The sequence below is a fragment of the Cornus florida genome, unplaced genomic scaffold (genome assembly GCF_030987335.1).
Source record: "Cornus florida cultivar Cherokee Brave unplaced genomic scaffold, ASM3098733v1 CherokeeBrave_3.0.0_Hap2_Chr02, whole genome shotgun sequence".
NCBI lineage: Eukaryota > Viridiplantae > Streptophyta > Magnoliopsida > Cornales > Cornaceae > Cornus > Cornus florida.
In genome coordinates, this window is record NW_026775572.1 from 111225534 (window position 1) to 111242117 (window position 16584).

The 16584-nt window shown below is 36.7% G+C and overlaps 1 protein-coding gene and 1 pseudogene across 1 annotated transcript; both read right to left on the reverse strand.

The window, feature by feature from the left end:
* Positions 1–1728: 1728 nt before the first annotated feature.
* Positions 1729–2496, reverse strand: LOC132296610 (uncharacterized mitochondrial protein AtMg00810-like). The gene is made up of 2 exons (XM_059794796.1): positions 2083–2496; positions 1729–2013 (listed from the first exon to the last, which is right to left on the reverse strand). Exons 1-2 carry the CDS (start codon positions 2494–2496, stop codon positions 1729–1731), a joined length of 699 nt encoding a protein of 232 aa, XP_059650779.1.
* A 10626-nt stretch (positions 2497–13122) lies between these two features.
* The window catches only part of LOC132296611 (phytosulfokine receptor 1-like), a 48931-nt pseudogene continuing 45469 nt past the window's right edge, over positions 13123–16584 (reverse strand).

Here is a 16584-nt window from a genome sequence, read left to right on the forward strand (position 1 = left end):
TTCATAAATTAATTTCTACTCCACTAAAAGAAATTAATTGAACTCCAATTAAATAATAAATAACCTCTAAGTCAATATTGCACTTTGACCCCTCTATGCATAATTAGTTATCGGATAAATAAAGCCATCAATCCAACTACTTAATTAATATATTTATTTTGATACCTTTGATTATTTCTGGCTCGATCACAATAAAACATTTGTTTGACAAAAATAATAATTTAAATAAATAAATATATAATAAATCATTTTGTCTAAAAACACACGAAGGCCTTCGAATTTACTTTGTGATCAATCATAATCAATACAAAATAAATACAAGTAACAATGATGCAAATATTGAAAATATAACCTTCTAACTATTAATTACATAACTACCCAAAGTGTCGGTTTAAGGATCCCGAAGAATCCGCCGAACAAATCAAAGTAATTATTAATTAATAAAAGAGTTTATAATTTTCTCATGCTTAAGAGTCAAATGCCATGACGGTGATAGGGAGCAATTGCATACGACGGCTCTCGCAATATATCTCAACCTAACGCAGATCCAGTTCAAATCTTAATTAATTATGAGTCCATCCATAATTACCGACTATGAACCATTTATGATTACTATTTATATATCATGCATTGATTACCATCACATACATATATATAAATATCTCTTGTAATCAAATGGACACTATCAATTCTATAATGAATCGAAATATAATACATTAAATTCACCAATTGTATAAAACATAAATATTTCAGAAACGTCAGGAACATATGTCACTTTAATCCAAACAGGAATTTGTTATGCCAGGGCATATAAATCCCAACAAAAATTTCTCAAGAAATTTTGCTAACTTAAATTCTGGATCAAAGGACTCCTACAAGAAAATAATTTGAGAACTAATTGCAGTTTCAGAGTTTAATATCTCAATTGATTTAAATTTGGTTTGGATATTTTAATTGGTTTCTATTGTTTGTCGATAAGCATTAGATAATTGACTAGAATTTAAATGATTTTTTGAAAATTCATGAAATTTATGTACAGTAACTTTATTCCTCAACGAAATTTTTTAACTGTTGTCATGAAAACTAAATTTTCAAATCTTCATGAATGATATCGAAGATACAGAAGCTAATAAATTTGTCATTTGTGCTTAAGAGTAATAGTAGTTGTTAAACATAAGAAAGTGACAGATATATATCTTGAATATAAGAGAGATACAGAGAGACACAGAGATAGATGTTGAATATGTTTTGTATATTCCAATGTATATGAATCATGTACAAGGAGAGGTCCAAATAGGTGAGAGATCACCAACTGCTATACAATAATCATGGCAACAATCTATACAACGGCTATAGTATAATCTAACTATGGTAACAATCTATACAACGGCTATAATCTAATTATGTTAACATCCCCCCTCAAACTCAAGGTGGTAGAGTAGAAACCAACTTGAGTTTGGAAACTAATTCCCGAAATCTGCTTAGCGGATGAGCTTTGGTAAAAATGTCAGCGGTCTGATCAGCGGAAGTTATAGAATAAAGACGTACAGTACCCCGAGCAACATGTTGACGCACACTATGACAATCAATTTCAATATATTTGGTGCGTTCATGGAAGACATCATTATGAGCAATGTAAATAGCACTCCGAATATCACAATAGAGAACTGTGCCAGTGGAGTGAGAAATACCCATATCTGTTAAGAGCCATCGAAGCCAAATAAGTTCTTATGTGGAATCAGCAAGGGCACGATATTCAGCCTCTGTACTGGACCAGGAGAAGACAGATTGCTTTTTGCTGCACCAAGAAATGAGAAAGTTCCCAAGGAAGAAGCAGTAGCCAATAGTGGAACGTCGGTCAGTCAGATCACCTGCCCAATCAGCATTAGAGTAGGCACGTAACTCAAGTGAAGAGTGAGAAGAAAAGTGAAGGCCCTGAAACATAGTCCTTTTAATGTATCGAATGATGCGTGGTACAACAGTATAGTGGGTAAATCGAGGTGCAGATAAGAACTGGTTGACAAGATGCACGGCATAAGTGATGTCAGGTCGAGTAATAGAAAGATATACCTAACTGCCAACCAACTGTCGATACAATGTAGCATCATTGAGGAGTGCACCATCTAGAGGAGTGAGCTTGACACTGGTTTCAATGGGAGTGGGAGCTGTCTTGCAATCTGTAAGTCTAGCACGAGCAAGAATGTCTGAGCAATACTTGGCTTGGGAGAGATAATAGCCATCTGAATCAAAGAGAATCTCTAAGCCTAGGTAATAACTGAGGCGCCCAAGATCCTTCATATCAAAGTGATGACAAAGAAAATTTTTGAGTGCAGAGATACCTGCAAGATCATTTCCAGTGATTATCATGTCATCAACATAAAGCAAAAGAAGAGTAATACCAGAGTCAGTCTTGCGGATAAAAAGACTGGAATCATATGAGCTTGAAGTAAATCCAAAATCTCCAATTGTAGTACTGAATTTTGCAAACCACGCCATTGGAGCTTGTTTAAGGCCATATAGTGCTCAACGGAGTTTATAGACTTGGTGTAGAGAATGGTCATATCCTGGATGGGGTTTCATATATACTTTTTCATTGAGATCGCCATTGAGAAAGACATTTTTCCCATCCATTTGAAACAATGTCCATTTGCGGGCTACTGCAACAGCCAGTAGGCCACGGATAAAAGTAAATCGAGCAACTGGGGCAAATGTTTCTTCATAGTCAATGCTATATTCTTGGGTAAAGCCCTTTGCAACAAGACGAGCTTTGTATCGTTCCACAGAACCGTCAGAACGAGTTTTGATTTTGTAAACCCATTTACAACCAACAACAGTTTTGTCAGAGGGAAGAGCAACCATGTCCCAGGTCTGAGCTTGTGCGAGAGCCTGTAATTCTTCTGCCATAGCTTGCTGCCAAAAGGGGTTAGAACTAGCCTCACGATAGGATTGAGGCTCATGATGAGACATGATAGTAGAGAAACACTGAAAATCGTGTAAATGACTAGAAGGTTTTCTTACCTGATCAGATGCGAGGAGGTTTAGTAGTAGTAATGATATCTGATGAAGTAGATTCAGTAGTAGGACCATCAGATGAAGCAGATTCGTCAGGTAAGGCTATTTATGGGAGCTCAGATGGAGATTCAATGACAAGACCATCAGATGAAGCAGATTCATCAGGTAAGGCCATTTACGGGAGTTCAAATGGAGATGTTATTTCTGGAGTAGATGAGATAGTGTTTGAAAGCTCAGATAAGGATATTGTATCTATGTCGTCTGGGAAGAGTTCAACTGAAGAATCGGTAACGAAAAAGGGAGTAGAAGATGAAGATAGATGGAATTTCGATAGAGAAGAGAACATTTTGTGTTCCCAAAAGATAACATGACGAGAGATACGAAGATGTTTGGAAATGGGATCCCAACATCTGTATCCTTTGTGTTTAATTCCGTAACCTAAAAAACAGCATAGTCGAGCTCGAGGCTCTAATTTGGTATATTTATGAGCTCGAGGCTTTGAGTAGATTATAAGCCGGAAGGATCCTATATAAGCGTTCATATGGAGATTGATTGCCAATAATAGGCATTGGAACACAGTTAATGGTGTATACAGCAGTGAGAGCTGCTTCCCCCCAAAAATGCTCAGGACAAGAACTGGATATGAGGAGAGAACGAACAGTGTCTAAGATATGCCTATGTTTACGTTCAGCTCGCCCATTTTGTTGGGATGTGCCAGGACAAGAAGAATGAGAGATCATGCCATGTTGGCAAAGAAATTTTAGAAAATTTGTTTTATTATACTCCATTGCATTATCAGTGCGAAAAATCTTGATGGATCGGGAAAACTAGGTTTTGACTATGTTTGCAAAATCATTAGTAAAGTTGGGGTAGTTAAGTCGTGAGTAATCATCAATGAAAATAACAAAGTATTTGGATTCTCCCATTGTAGTGTGAGGAGAAGGTCCCCATACATCAGAGTGAACTTGGTCAAAAGGAGCAGAAGTAATAGATGTGCTTTTATTGAAAGGTAAAGCAGGTTGTTTTGCAATTTGACAAGGTAAACAAGTTACATCATCATTTTTAACGGAACCTAATTGACCAGTTGACATTAAGGAGCGTAAACGCCTAACAGACACATGACCTAATCGAGAATGCCAAAGGCTAAGTGAGGGAGTAGAGGTTGCTGAAGCAACAGTGGAAGCTGTAGAGAACTGGTGAGAAAGAATGCGGAGATGGATGAGCTCAAAGAGACGTCCCACTTTACGGCCTATCCCAAAGGTCTGCCCCGTTTGTGGATCCTGTATATGATAACCGGAAGAAGAAAAAATAACATTAAGTCCAAGTTCACATATTTGACCAACAGAGATAAGATTGATTGTAAGTTGTGGTATATGAAAGTTATTTGAGAATGAGACATTGGGGGTGGAAATTTGACCGATGTGATTGACATGTAAATGAGATCCATCAGCTGTATGAATTGTAGGTGCATTGATGGCAGGATGATGTTTAAAAAACATTATAGAATCAGAGGTCATGTGATTACAGTAGCCAGAATAAAAAAACCAAGAATTACCTGAGGTAACTGACATGGCAGTGGAAGGAGGAGTACCATTATTAGAGATAATTTGTTTAAGAAGGGCCTCGATATCGTTGGTGGACATCGTTGCGATTGTAGAAGTAGGAGGACAATATCCCTAAGCGGTGGCAGCAGTGATGGAGGAGGATGGATGATTGTGTCTAGATGAAGAACCTTTAGAAGAATTGGTGCGAGATTGCCAGCTTTTGGGACAGTTACTCTGGTAGTAATCGGGCCTTTCTTGTGACAAAACTTGCAAACTCTGATGGGACAAGTTAATACAACATGATCTGTTTTGTGATAGTAGTTACACTCCCTTGGAGAGGAAAAAGATGACGTCAAGTTCTTTCTAGGATAATGAGTAGCAAGAACGGCATTTGTAGCCTGAGGTAGGGATGTACTCAGTTGAGTTTCTTCTGAAATAAGTTTGGTGTTAGCCTCTTCTAAAGTAGGCAGAGGATGCCGATGAAGGAGAGAGGCTCGAATAGGTTCAAAGGAGGGCTGAAGAGCCATAAGAAACATGATGACACGTTGCCGATCTCGATAGGTAGTAAATTTTGTAGAATTAAAAGCACGGGACCAAGTAGGTTCAGATAGAGATAGTTGATTCCAAAAAGCATGCATTTCAGAGACAAAAGTACTGATAGATTGACCAGGCTGTTGAGTTTTGCTATAAAGATTCGTCTGAAGTTGATATTGATGAGCGGATCAGTAGTGGTGTAACGATGCTTCAAAAAATCCCAGATAGATTTTGCAGAATCAAAACGACCAAATTCTATAATAATGGATAAACTTGAAGAATTGCGAAACCAAGTGATAATCTGATGATTTTTGCTGTCCCATTCTTCAAGACGATCACCATATTTTTCTTTTGTTTCGGTTTCTTCTCGCACGGGCTCAAGGATATCACCAGCGACAATGTGCCATAGTTTCTTACCTTTGAGAAAGCTGGTCATAGATTGGGTCCAGAGAATAAATGAGAAATTTCGAATCGATCCACAACGAGGAGCTATATAAGTCACGCAAAACAACACACAAAAAACTGGAGAGAGCACACGTCAAGGCATGCAAATAACAGGTCTAAACTAGTCCTGAAAAAAGAGTGGGGTCCCACATTCCTTGTGATTAATCAAGCACGCTCCTTATCTTTTCTTTCTCAAAAAATAATCTGCCAGACAGATACAAAATATTGTGTAGAGACCCAATACAGAGACCAAGATGATATTGTCGGCCAAGGGGAACAGAACTCCGGTGAGGGTGTGAGACTCAACTGAGACAAGATCCGGCAGAGAGAAGGACAGGTCACCGGAGAAGAACTGAACAGAGATCTACAGAGAGAACGAACTGGTCGCCGGGATTTAAACGAGTGGACGGATCTACGGCGGACGGGAGAGAGCAGTGGCAGAGGGCAGTCGGTGTCGGCGTTGTAGAGGAGCGATTCAACGAGGACAGCGTTGATTGGTTTTAAGATGGGATGGAAGTGACTGAAGAAATTCTGATAACGACGATCAATACAGAGACTAAATTCTGACTTTACCAGGCCGGCGACAAAATCAATGCCGATGGCTTCGTTGATTATTGAGAGATAGAGCCCGATGAAAAATCAATTGCCGGTGGCTCTGTTGGTATTGAACAGAGAGAGTGATGGTGGTAATGGGTCACTGTTGATTTTGTCGGTGTCGTGGATGGCTGTGAATTGATGTTGACTTCAAAAAGCTATCTTCAAAAAAGCAATTTGTATCTTAAAAAAAACAGGAATCTGTATTGAGTCCACTGTAGTGACGTTGACTTCAAAAAGCAATATGTGATGAAAAAGAAAAAAATAATAATAATAATCTGTAATAATTGAGAGAAAAAAAAAGAAAAAGAATAAGAAAAAAAAATATATATAGGAAAAATTACATATAAATAGAGTCAAAGTTTCATATTTACTTAGAGATTGAGTCAAAATTTCATATTTATCTAAAATGGATTGCTGAGGTGGCACATGATTTTTTACTGTTTAAAAAATTGTGGTGCCTAAAATGCCCTTCCCTAATAAAAAAGTAGTACCTTCAGTTCAAAAAAGTAGTATCTTCAGTTCAAAAAAGTAGTACCTTCGGAGAAAAAGTAGTACCTTCGCGAGTGTTTAAAAAACATGGTACTTGGACGCCAAAAAGTAGTACCTTTAGTTCAAAAAAGTAGTACCTTCGAAGAAAAAGTAGTACCTTCGCGGAAGGGTATTTTAGGCATCACAATTTCTAAACAGTAAAAAACCATGTGCCACCTCAGCAATCCATTTTAGAGAAATATGAAATTTTGACTCAGCCTCTAAGTAAATATGGAACTTTAACTCCATTTATATGTAATTTTCCCATATATATATATATATATAATGGTGCAGATTGTGGTGAAAAACAGATCAAAGATAGAATGGTGAGGAAGCATATAAGCTGTTCAGTACAGGTCATCAATCCATGGCTCTGATACTGTGTTGAATATAAGAAAGTGACATATATATCTTGAATATAAGAGAGATACAGAGATATATGTTAAATATGTTTTGTATATTCCAGTATATATGAATTATGTACAAGGAGAGGTATAAATAAGTGAGAGATCGCCAACGACTATACAATAATCATGGCAATAATCTATACAACGGCTATGGTATAATCTAACTATGGTAACAATCTATACAACGGCCATAATCTAATTATGTTAACAGTAGTAACTAGCTAGAAGTTTGTTGTAACGGGTGGGCGCTTGCCCATATATCCAAGCTTAAGCTGTTGGGCAGTACTGTTGGAAATAGTGGCCTAGTTACACTTTTTATTTGGAAGAGAATAAAAATGGAGGAAAACACTTTTTATTTCACTTGATTGAAAGAGAGTACAATGCATGGGTTTATATAGGCTTCAAAACATAAATGTAAATGAAAATTAACACCCCACTAACATATCATTTAGTAGGCAAAACTCCCACTAACCCACTAACATGACCATTTACTAGTTGTAACTCTCATGCCCCCCACTAACTCCAATAAAAAAACTCACATAAATATAAAATACCAAATAAAAACATCCATGACATTCAAAGACATTTTAAAAATAAAATAAAGTTTAATTTCTAACACCCCCCCCCCCTAAACTTGATTTTTCTCAACTCCAAGCAAACTCCTTAACTTGTGAAAATCTGCAAACTTAAGGGGCTTGGTGAAAATATCCGCAACTTGATCTCGTGACTTGATGAACTTGAGCTCCACCTCCTTCTTGGTTATGCATTCTCTAATGAAATGAAATCTCGTATCAATATGCTTGCTTCGTTCATAAAACACCGGATTCTTAGCCAAAGCAATTGTTGATTTGTTGTCCACAAAAATCTCCGTTGACTCTTCTTGTAGCGTGTGTAATTCCTTCAACAAATTCCTCAACCAAATTGCTTCATAAACACATGAAGTGGCTGCAACATATTCTGCTTCACAAGTTGAGAGAGTGACAATGGGTTACTTCTTTGAACACCATGTAAAATCAACATTTCCCATGAAAAAGCAATAGCCAGAAGTACTTTTTCTATCATCCAAATCTCCGGCCCAATCACTATCAGAATAACCCACAAGCTTGAAATCATTAGTAAATGAATAGAATAACCCAAAATCAAGGGTACCTTTGATGTAACGAAGAATCCTCTTAGCCGCCTTGAAATGAGTTATGGTGGGTCTTTTCATAAACCGATTAACAAGCCCAACTGCAAATAATATGTCCGGTCTTGTGCATGTTAAGTATCTCAAGCTTCCAACAAGACTTTTGAAAAATGTTGGATCCACCGTCTCTCCATCTTCATCTCTTGACAATTTAATTCCAACTTCCATGGGCGTGTTCACCAATTTACAATCTTCCATCTTGAATTTCTTGAGAATTTCCTTAGCATAGCCTTCTTGGTGAATGAAAATTTCATCATTTATTTGCTTGACCTCAATGCCAAGATAATAAGCCATGATGCCAATATCTGTCATCTCGAACTCTCAAGCCATAACCTTCTTGAAATCTTCAAACATTTTTGGATTGCTACCTGTGAAGATTAAATCATCAACATACAAGCAAACAAAAAATACATCTCCATTCTCACTTACTTTGGAGTAAAGAGCATGTTCATATGGGCACTTCGAAAAATTATTGTCCTGAAAATATTTGTCAATCCGCTTATTCCACGCCCTTGGTGCTTGCTTCAAGCCATATAAAGCCTTCTTCAATTTCAAGACTTTGTTTTCTTACCCCTTTACAACATAGCCCATGGGTTGTTGAATATATACCTCTTCTTCAAGAAACCCATTCAAGAAAGCCGATTTCACATCCATTTGGTGGATTCTCTAATTGTTTTGGGTTGCCAAAGAAATTAACAATCTAATTGTTTCCAAACGAGCTACGGGTGCAAATACCTCATCATAGTCAATCCCGGGCTTTTGGTTGTACCGCTTGGCGACCAATCTTGCTTTATATTTTTCAACTTTACCGTTTGCATTCTTCTTTGCTTTATACACCCATTTGACACCAATTGCCTTTTTCTCTTTTGGAAGTGTAACAAGCTCCTATGTGTCATTCTTCTCTATGGATTTAATTTCTTCATCCATAGCATTTCTCCATTTTTTGTCTTGTGCCACCTCTTAAAATCCTACGGGTTCATAATCCGCAAAGAGACAAAAAAGTGTTAGATTACCTAACCTTTCCGTTACCTCATCTGTTTCGTCATATATGTCACGAAGACTCCTTATGCGAAGTGGTGGTGTGTCACTTGAACTTGATGATGATGGAGTTGATTGATCTTAAAATGATGGTAGTGGAGGTGATGTTGGTGGAGAAATGGGCTACACCATGTCTTCATTTTCTTGCTCTTCATCAGAAATTGGAAAAATATTATAATCTTCATTTGGAGTGTTCCAATCCCATGTAGTTTCCTCTTCGAATTCAACATCTATACTAATGACAATTTTCCCATTGCTTGGATTGTATAACTTGTAACCTTTGGAACTTGCATCATAGCCAATGAACACCATTTTTTCACTTTTGTTGTCTAACTTGGTCCTCCTTTCATCTGGTACGTGCACATGGGCAATGCTCCCAAAAACCAGCAAATGAGAGACACTTGGCTTTCTTCCACTCCATGTTTCTTGTGGTGTTTTGTTTTGCACACTTCTAGTAGGACACCGGTTGGACAAGTACACTGCAAAATCAACCGCTTCAGCCCAAAATTCTTTAGGCATTTCCTTGCTTTTCAACATGCGTCGAGCCATTTTGAGAATGGTTCTGTTCTTCCTTTCTGAAACTCCATTTTGTTGGGGCGATCTTGGAACCGTTAAAGGATGATGAATTCCATTTTCTTCACAATATTTTTTGAAATTATTTGATGTGAATTCACCACTTTATCGGATCGAAGAGCCTTTACATCATAGCCACTTTATTTTTCAACAAGTGCTTTAAATTTCTTAAAAATTCCATACACCTCCGATTTTTGTTTAAGAAAATACACCTATGTTTTTCGGCTAAAAACATCAATGAATAATAAAAAATAATTATTCTTAGCAAATGATGATGAAGAAATTGGACCACAAACATCCGAATGGATAAGTTGTAGTGGCGCCGTAACTCTTGTGGTAGCTTCTTTAGGAAAACTTTTCCTCGATTGCTTTCCAACGAGACATCCTTCACATAATTGATTTGGATTGCTAATGAAAGGCAATCCCTTCACCATCTTCTTTTTAACCAACAACTTTAATCCTCCAAAATTCAAGTGTCCAAGTCTCAAGTGCCAAAGCCAAGTTAAATCATTAACATAAGCCTTCAAACATTTAGCCTTGTCGGCTTGAATATTTAGCATAAACATCCGGTTCTTTGTCATTGGAACCTTGGTAATCAAATTATCCAATGGGTTTCTTATCGAAAGACTACAATCCTTCATGGAAATATTGTAGCCCTTTTCTAAGAGTTGTCCCAAACTCAAAATATTATTCTTCATATTAGGCACATAATAAACATTAGAGATAAATTGATGATGCCCATTCCTCAAACGAATCAATATTTTACCTTTCCCTCTTACCGGAATTTGTGATAAGTCTCCAAATGTCACCTTGCCATTTATTGATTCATCAATATCAACGAACTTCTCTTTGCTATCACATATATGGTTGCTAGCACCGGTGTCAAGATACCACACATCTTCTTGATCACTCCTTTCACCTTTGTATGCCAACAACAAAGTAGGCTTCACCTCTTCATCAACATAATTAGCCTTTTCTTCAACATCGTTAGTAACATTTCTACATTCCGAAGCATAATGACCATACTTTTGACAATTGTAACATTTAATTTGAGACTTATCATACCTCCTTCCATATGACCTTGAGTAATTTCCTCTACCACAACCTCTTATTTGTTGTGAGTCATGGACTTTTTCTTCATTATTGGTTGTGTGTTGACCGCTTCTTTCTCCTTTTCCACGGCCTCTTCCTCTTCCTCGGCCACATGCATTTCCACATCCTCGGCCCCTTTGATTTCCTCCATGTTTTTCGTTTTTTTTGTTCAACGAAAACTTTGTTTGTAGCACTTGCTCCAAAGCTTCTTGTTTCTTCACCACCTTTTCTTCATGAGCTTGTAACGAACCCATGAGTTGATCAACAGTCATGGAATCCAAATCCTTTGACTCTTCAATGACTACAACAATGTAGTTGAATTTGGAATCCAACGACCGAAGGATCTTTTCAACGACCCTTGTATCAGTCATGGTGGTTTCGCCATATCTCTTTAATTGATTTACAATAGCCAGAACCCTCGAAAAATAATCTGAAATTGATTCAGATTCCTTCATATGCAATGTTTCAAATTCACCCCGTAACGTTTGGAGGTAAACCTTCTTCACTTTATCAACTCCTTGGAAGAAATTTTGAAGAATCTCCCGTAGTTGCTTTGCATTTTCTGCACTAGTAACTCTTTGTAGCATTCCATCATCCAAACATTGATGGATGGTCATCACCGCCTTTTGGTCCTTCTTTCTCATGGCTTGTAAAACATCTTTTTCGGCTTGAGACAAAGTTGTCTCATCTTCTGGCTCATCATAACCTTTGGAAACAACTACCCACACATCTCGTGCTCCCAAAATTGCCTTCATACGGATACACCAATTTTCATAGTTATCTTTGGTGAATTGAGGAATTTGAAATGGAACCAAATTGTTTGCCATTTCTTCTCTCTCTCACAAACTAGCTCTGATACCACTTTGTTGGAAATAGTGGCCTAGTTACACACACAACACTATACTATTTGGAAGAGAATAAAAATGGAGGAAAACACTTTTTATTTCACTTGATTGAAAATGAGTACAATGCATGGGTTTATATAGGCTTCAAAACATAAATGCAAATGAAAATTAACACCCCACTAACATTTCATTTAGTAGGCAAAACTCCCACTAACCCACTAACATGACCATTTAGTAGGCAAAACTCCCACTAATCCACGAACATGACCATTTACTAGTTATAACTCTCATGTCCCCCACTAACTCCAATAAAAAAATTCACATAAAATACCAAATAAAAAACACGCATGACCTTCAAAGACATTTTAAAAATAAAATAAAGTTTAATTTCTAACAAGTGCTGCATACCCACCCATTTATGCCCCCCTTTCACTTTCCATCTGGATCCCATATTGTCTCCGCCTCATCTTATATACACACTGAGTAATTAAGCAAACATATATTATCATGACAACATCTTGTGGCTGTGTCCTATCTTTTTATTATTTATTTATTATTATTATTATTATTTTCCGAAAAAGGGTTAGTGTGGCTGTGTCCTAAGTTGCAGCATTTATCTTGTCTAACATTCATTCTCTGACTATCATCATGATCAAATTATATGCAAATAGGACTAGAAAATTGAGAAGAAATTACCTTTAGGAATATGTTTCATATAATACAGCAAGAGAGGAAAGCAAGAAAGAAGAATATGCTTCTTGAAAATGCATAAAAGAACATTTGTACAGTTCTAGTAACATATATTTAAGGGGTGATATTAGGCTTGGATACTAATGTGCTACATTTGGCTTGCAGTTTGGTCCAAGCTCAACTTTATTGATCAACAATTTTATTATTATTAATTTTTTTACTGTTGTATGAATACTATATTTCATTTTAAAGTATGCCCTTCTTATGTTCATTGTGCAACGATGAGATTGACATTGAGTGGCACCAACTGTGCAATTTGCAGTGTCACGTTTTGAAAGAGGTTCTAACATCATCATCTCTGCCTCATCTTATGACAACATCTTGTGTCTGTATCCTAGTTGCAGCATTCGTCTTGTCTAAATTTCATTCTCTGACTATCACCCTAACCAAATTTTATACAAACAGGACAAGAAAATTAAGCAGAAATTATGTTGAGGAATATGCTTCATATAGTACACAAAAAGAGGGGAAAAAAAGATAAAGAAAGAGGAATATGCTTCCTACAAATACATAGAAAGACATATATTTAACGGGTGAAGTTAGGTTTGGATGCAAATGTGCTTTCCCATCACTTTCAATAAGAAAACAATTGCTTGTTACCTCCATTGCTTAATAGATCTTCTGCCATTTCTCATCTTTGGCTTGGGAAATACCCAACCAGACATAAAGCAGATGGCGACGGTGATAGCAAAGGCTGCAACAAGTCCAAATCCAAATGGCAGTCCTATAATAGACTCTTTTGCTTCTTTTAATGATTCAACTGCAGTTTTTCCAGGACCACTTGGGCTCTCCGTGGAACAAGAAGAAGAGAATGATCTACACAGACCGTTATTCCCCTCAAAACTTGAATCAGGAAATGTATCAAATTGACCTCCAGAAGGGACTATTCCAGTGAGTTGATTATAAGCAACGCTAAATTTTGAAAGAGAGCTGAGATTCACCAGTGAAGACGGTATGGTTCCTGAGAGATTGTTATAGGACATATCCAAAGCCTCCAAGTTCGTCATGTCGGATAAAGAACTGGGAATGTGTCCTGATAGATTGTTGTTTTTCAGATCCAACACATGGACTATTTTCAGATCCCCAACTCTGGCCAGATTGGTCCGGTAAGCATGTTGTAGCCGAGGTCCAAAGATGGTGGGAAGCTCCGAAGTTGATTGTACTGCAGCCCATGTAGAGTTTGGTTCTTTTTGAGGAAAAATATGAGTTCTTGTGAAGGATCTTCTAATAAGAAATTCCAGTTGATGAGGCCTTGTAGCTTAGTCAAGCTTCTTGGGATGTCTCCGGAAAGTGTGTTGTTTGACAAATCCAAGTAAAAAAGAAATTTCAACTCTCCGAACCAAGGTGGAATTTTTCCACTCAAACTGTTCCACGACAGATCCAAGAGCCGCAGCTTGGTGCAGCCACTCAACCAGGTTGGAACCAAGCCAGTGAGCTGACAATTTGCAATAACAAGAGTCTTCAGGTTGATGAATCGTGGGTCAAAATCAGCAGGCATTACTTCATGATGGAAGTTATAGGTAAGAACTAAAGTGGTCAAGCTTCTGCAATGTTGTAGAATCGATAGAGCTACTGATATATTGTAAACGCCAGTTTTAAAAAGTGATAAGCCAGGGAGGGACTTGAAGTTCTTGAAACTGTCAGGTATCTGGCTTTTAAGTTTGTTTTGGGAAAGATTCAAAACACTCAATCGTGGACAGGAAGGGAGATTATCAGGAATAGGGCCCTCGAATTGATTAACGCTAAGACCAAGCGAGGTCAGACCAACCATAGCAGAGCAGTTTAGAGCAATTGGACCAGTGAGAGAATTATTGTTAAGATTAAGTGATGAAATGCTGGGAGAATGGGTTAACGAGGGTGGTAGATGACCGATAAATCCATTGGACATGGCAGAGAATTGTTTCAGATTTACAAGGTTCTGGAAAGCATTTGGGATAGTTCCTGAAAACCCATTGGAAGAGATATCCAATTTAACAAGATTTGAGAGGTTTCCAAAACCAGAACTCAAACTTCCAGAAAGCTTGTTATCCTGAAGATGTATTAAACTCAACTTTGGTAGACGCATGAGATCTTCTGTCAAGCTTCCTATAAGACAGTTTGAACTTAAAGACAGATGTTCAAGGAGAGATCAAGAACTTGCAGTCCTTTTGCTGATTTACAAATATCCTCATTGATTGTACCAACTAACGAGTTTTTTGATATATCAAGGAATCTAAGTGAAGGTCCACGATTAAGTGAAGGTCCACGATTGAGGATAGTCACTATCCTCAGCGACGCATTAGAATCATTCACAGGCAAATCAAATGACTCACAAATGACTCCTTCCCAAGCGCAACAGTTGGAAGATTTGCTGCCCCAACCATCAATCTGTGATTCCAAGCCATCCAAGAAACCGCGCAATGCTCTTAAGTCATCATAATTGCATGGTGGATTGAAAGAACTTGTAAATTGTACAAGAAAGCAGAAACCTAGAAAACTGAACACCACCCATGAATCTCTAGTGGCCATTTCAGATCAGCTCCAATGGGAAGCAAATGATATAAGATCAGATAAACTTCTGCTTTTGGAGTGCTAAGTACATTGGCATAGGTGACTTCCATTTCAGGTCAACTCCTAAGGGGTCCATCCTGAAAGTGCACAAACCACCCATGTTTTTTTTTTTTTTTTTTTTTTTTTTTTTTTTTTTTTTTTTTTCAACTATTGACTTAGTTTGGTGTTTTCTGTAAGTCAAAAATAAACAACTACAAGTATTTGTTGACAACTGCAACTATTTGTTGACATGCTTGGATAGTTATGGACTTGATGTAGATGAGATTATTATTGTGTTTTTTTTCCCCAATGATCAACATAAGATTTAAACTTGCACTAGTGTTCAAGGTTTCAATGAGGATTAAATTCATGTCAGGCACCAATCATATTTTAGTACATTACTTGAACATAGCATTTTTCATCCTGTTGACCAAAATATATTCTCAAATCAAAAACTCATTTAACCACCCTTGGGATACAACTTTGGATCAATTATATTTATAAATAAAGAATTCTTAACAACTAACATGAGTTGGAAACACACACATACACACACCCAAATAAATAAATAAATAACAAAATAATACTATCAAAAACATATGGAACATGCATTTATATACATGTTTTTTTTTTTTTTTTTTTTTTTCAAACAAGAAGCATATACCAAAGCTATTAAAGAGAAACAAAGACAGCAGCCGAATGAGCCATCTACATTACATTTGAAATCTGGAATTCACAGAAAAATATATGGTTGAGATGGTGATATAAATCATAATGCACTAAATTCCCCTTCTCTTGATACATATTCTCTCGTAATTTAGTTTAATTTCAGTTTTTACATTCGTTGCAAATAGAAATAGAAAACAAACAAACCAAATATTCTCTTGAATCAAATTCATAAATTATTTTATACTTAACAATTTTAACACGGTACTTGAAGTCGACACCCTATATATAACCATATTTTATATAATGATTCATTTTATTGCGAATGGTTTATTATTGGTAGAAATATCACACATCAGTGAACGATAACATTCTATTATCTAATAAGCAGTACGTTAGGGTCCTCCTAATGGGCAATATATCAATCAAAATATATAAGTGCGACTTGAATTATTGGTTTAAGCCATTGAAAGAAACCAATTAGGAGCTAAAAGAAAAATAAAAGTAACCAATTAACTTTTTGTAAAAATAAAAAAAAAACCCCTAAAAATCTATCACTCACTTTTCTTCATCAAACAAAAGTTAGTTAAGAGGATTCACTTAAAATCTGGAATTCACAGAAAATGGTTGAAATGATAATATAAATCATAATGCACTATGAATCATACAAGTACCAATCAGGTCCATTTTGTGACTATATTATACCATGCCATGTGAAAGTGGACTTTAACATAGAACTGTCCAAGTAGGATGTCCCATTGATCTTTTGGGGGTGAGATTGTTGAAAAAGGAATCTAAATGAAGTGCATGCATTTATGCCAAGCAGGTGAGATCAGTAA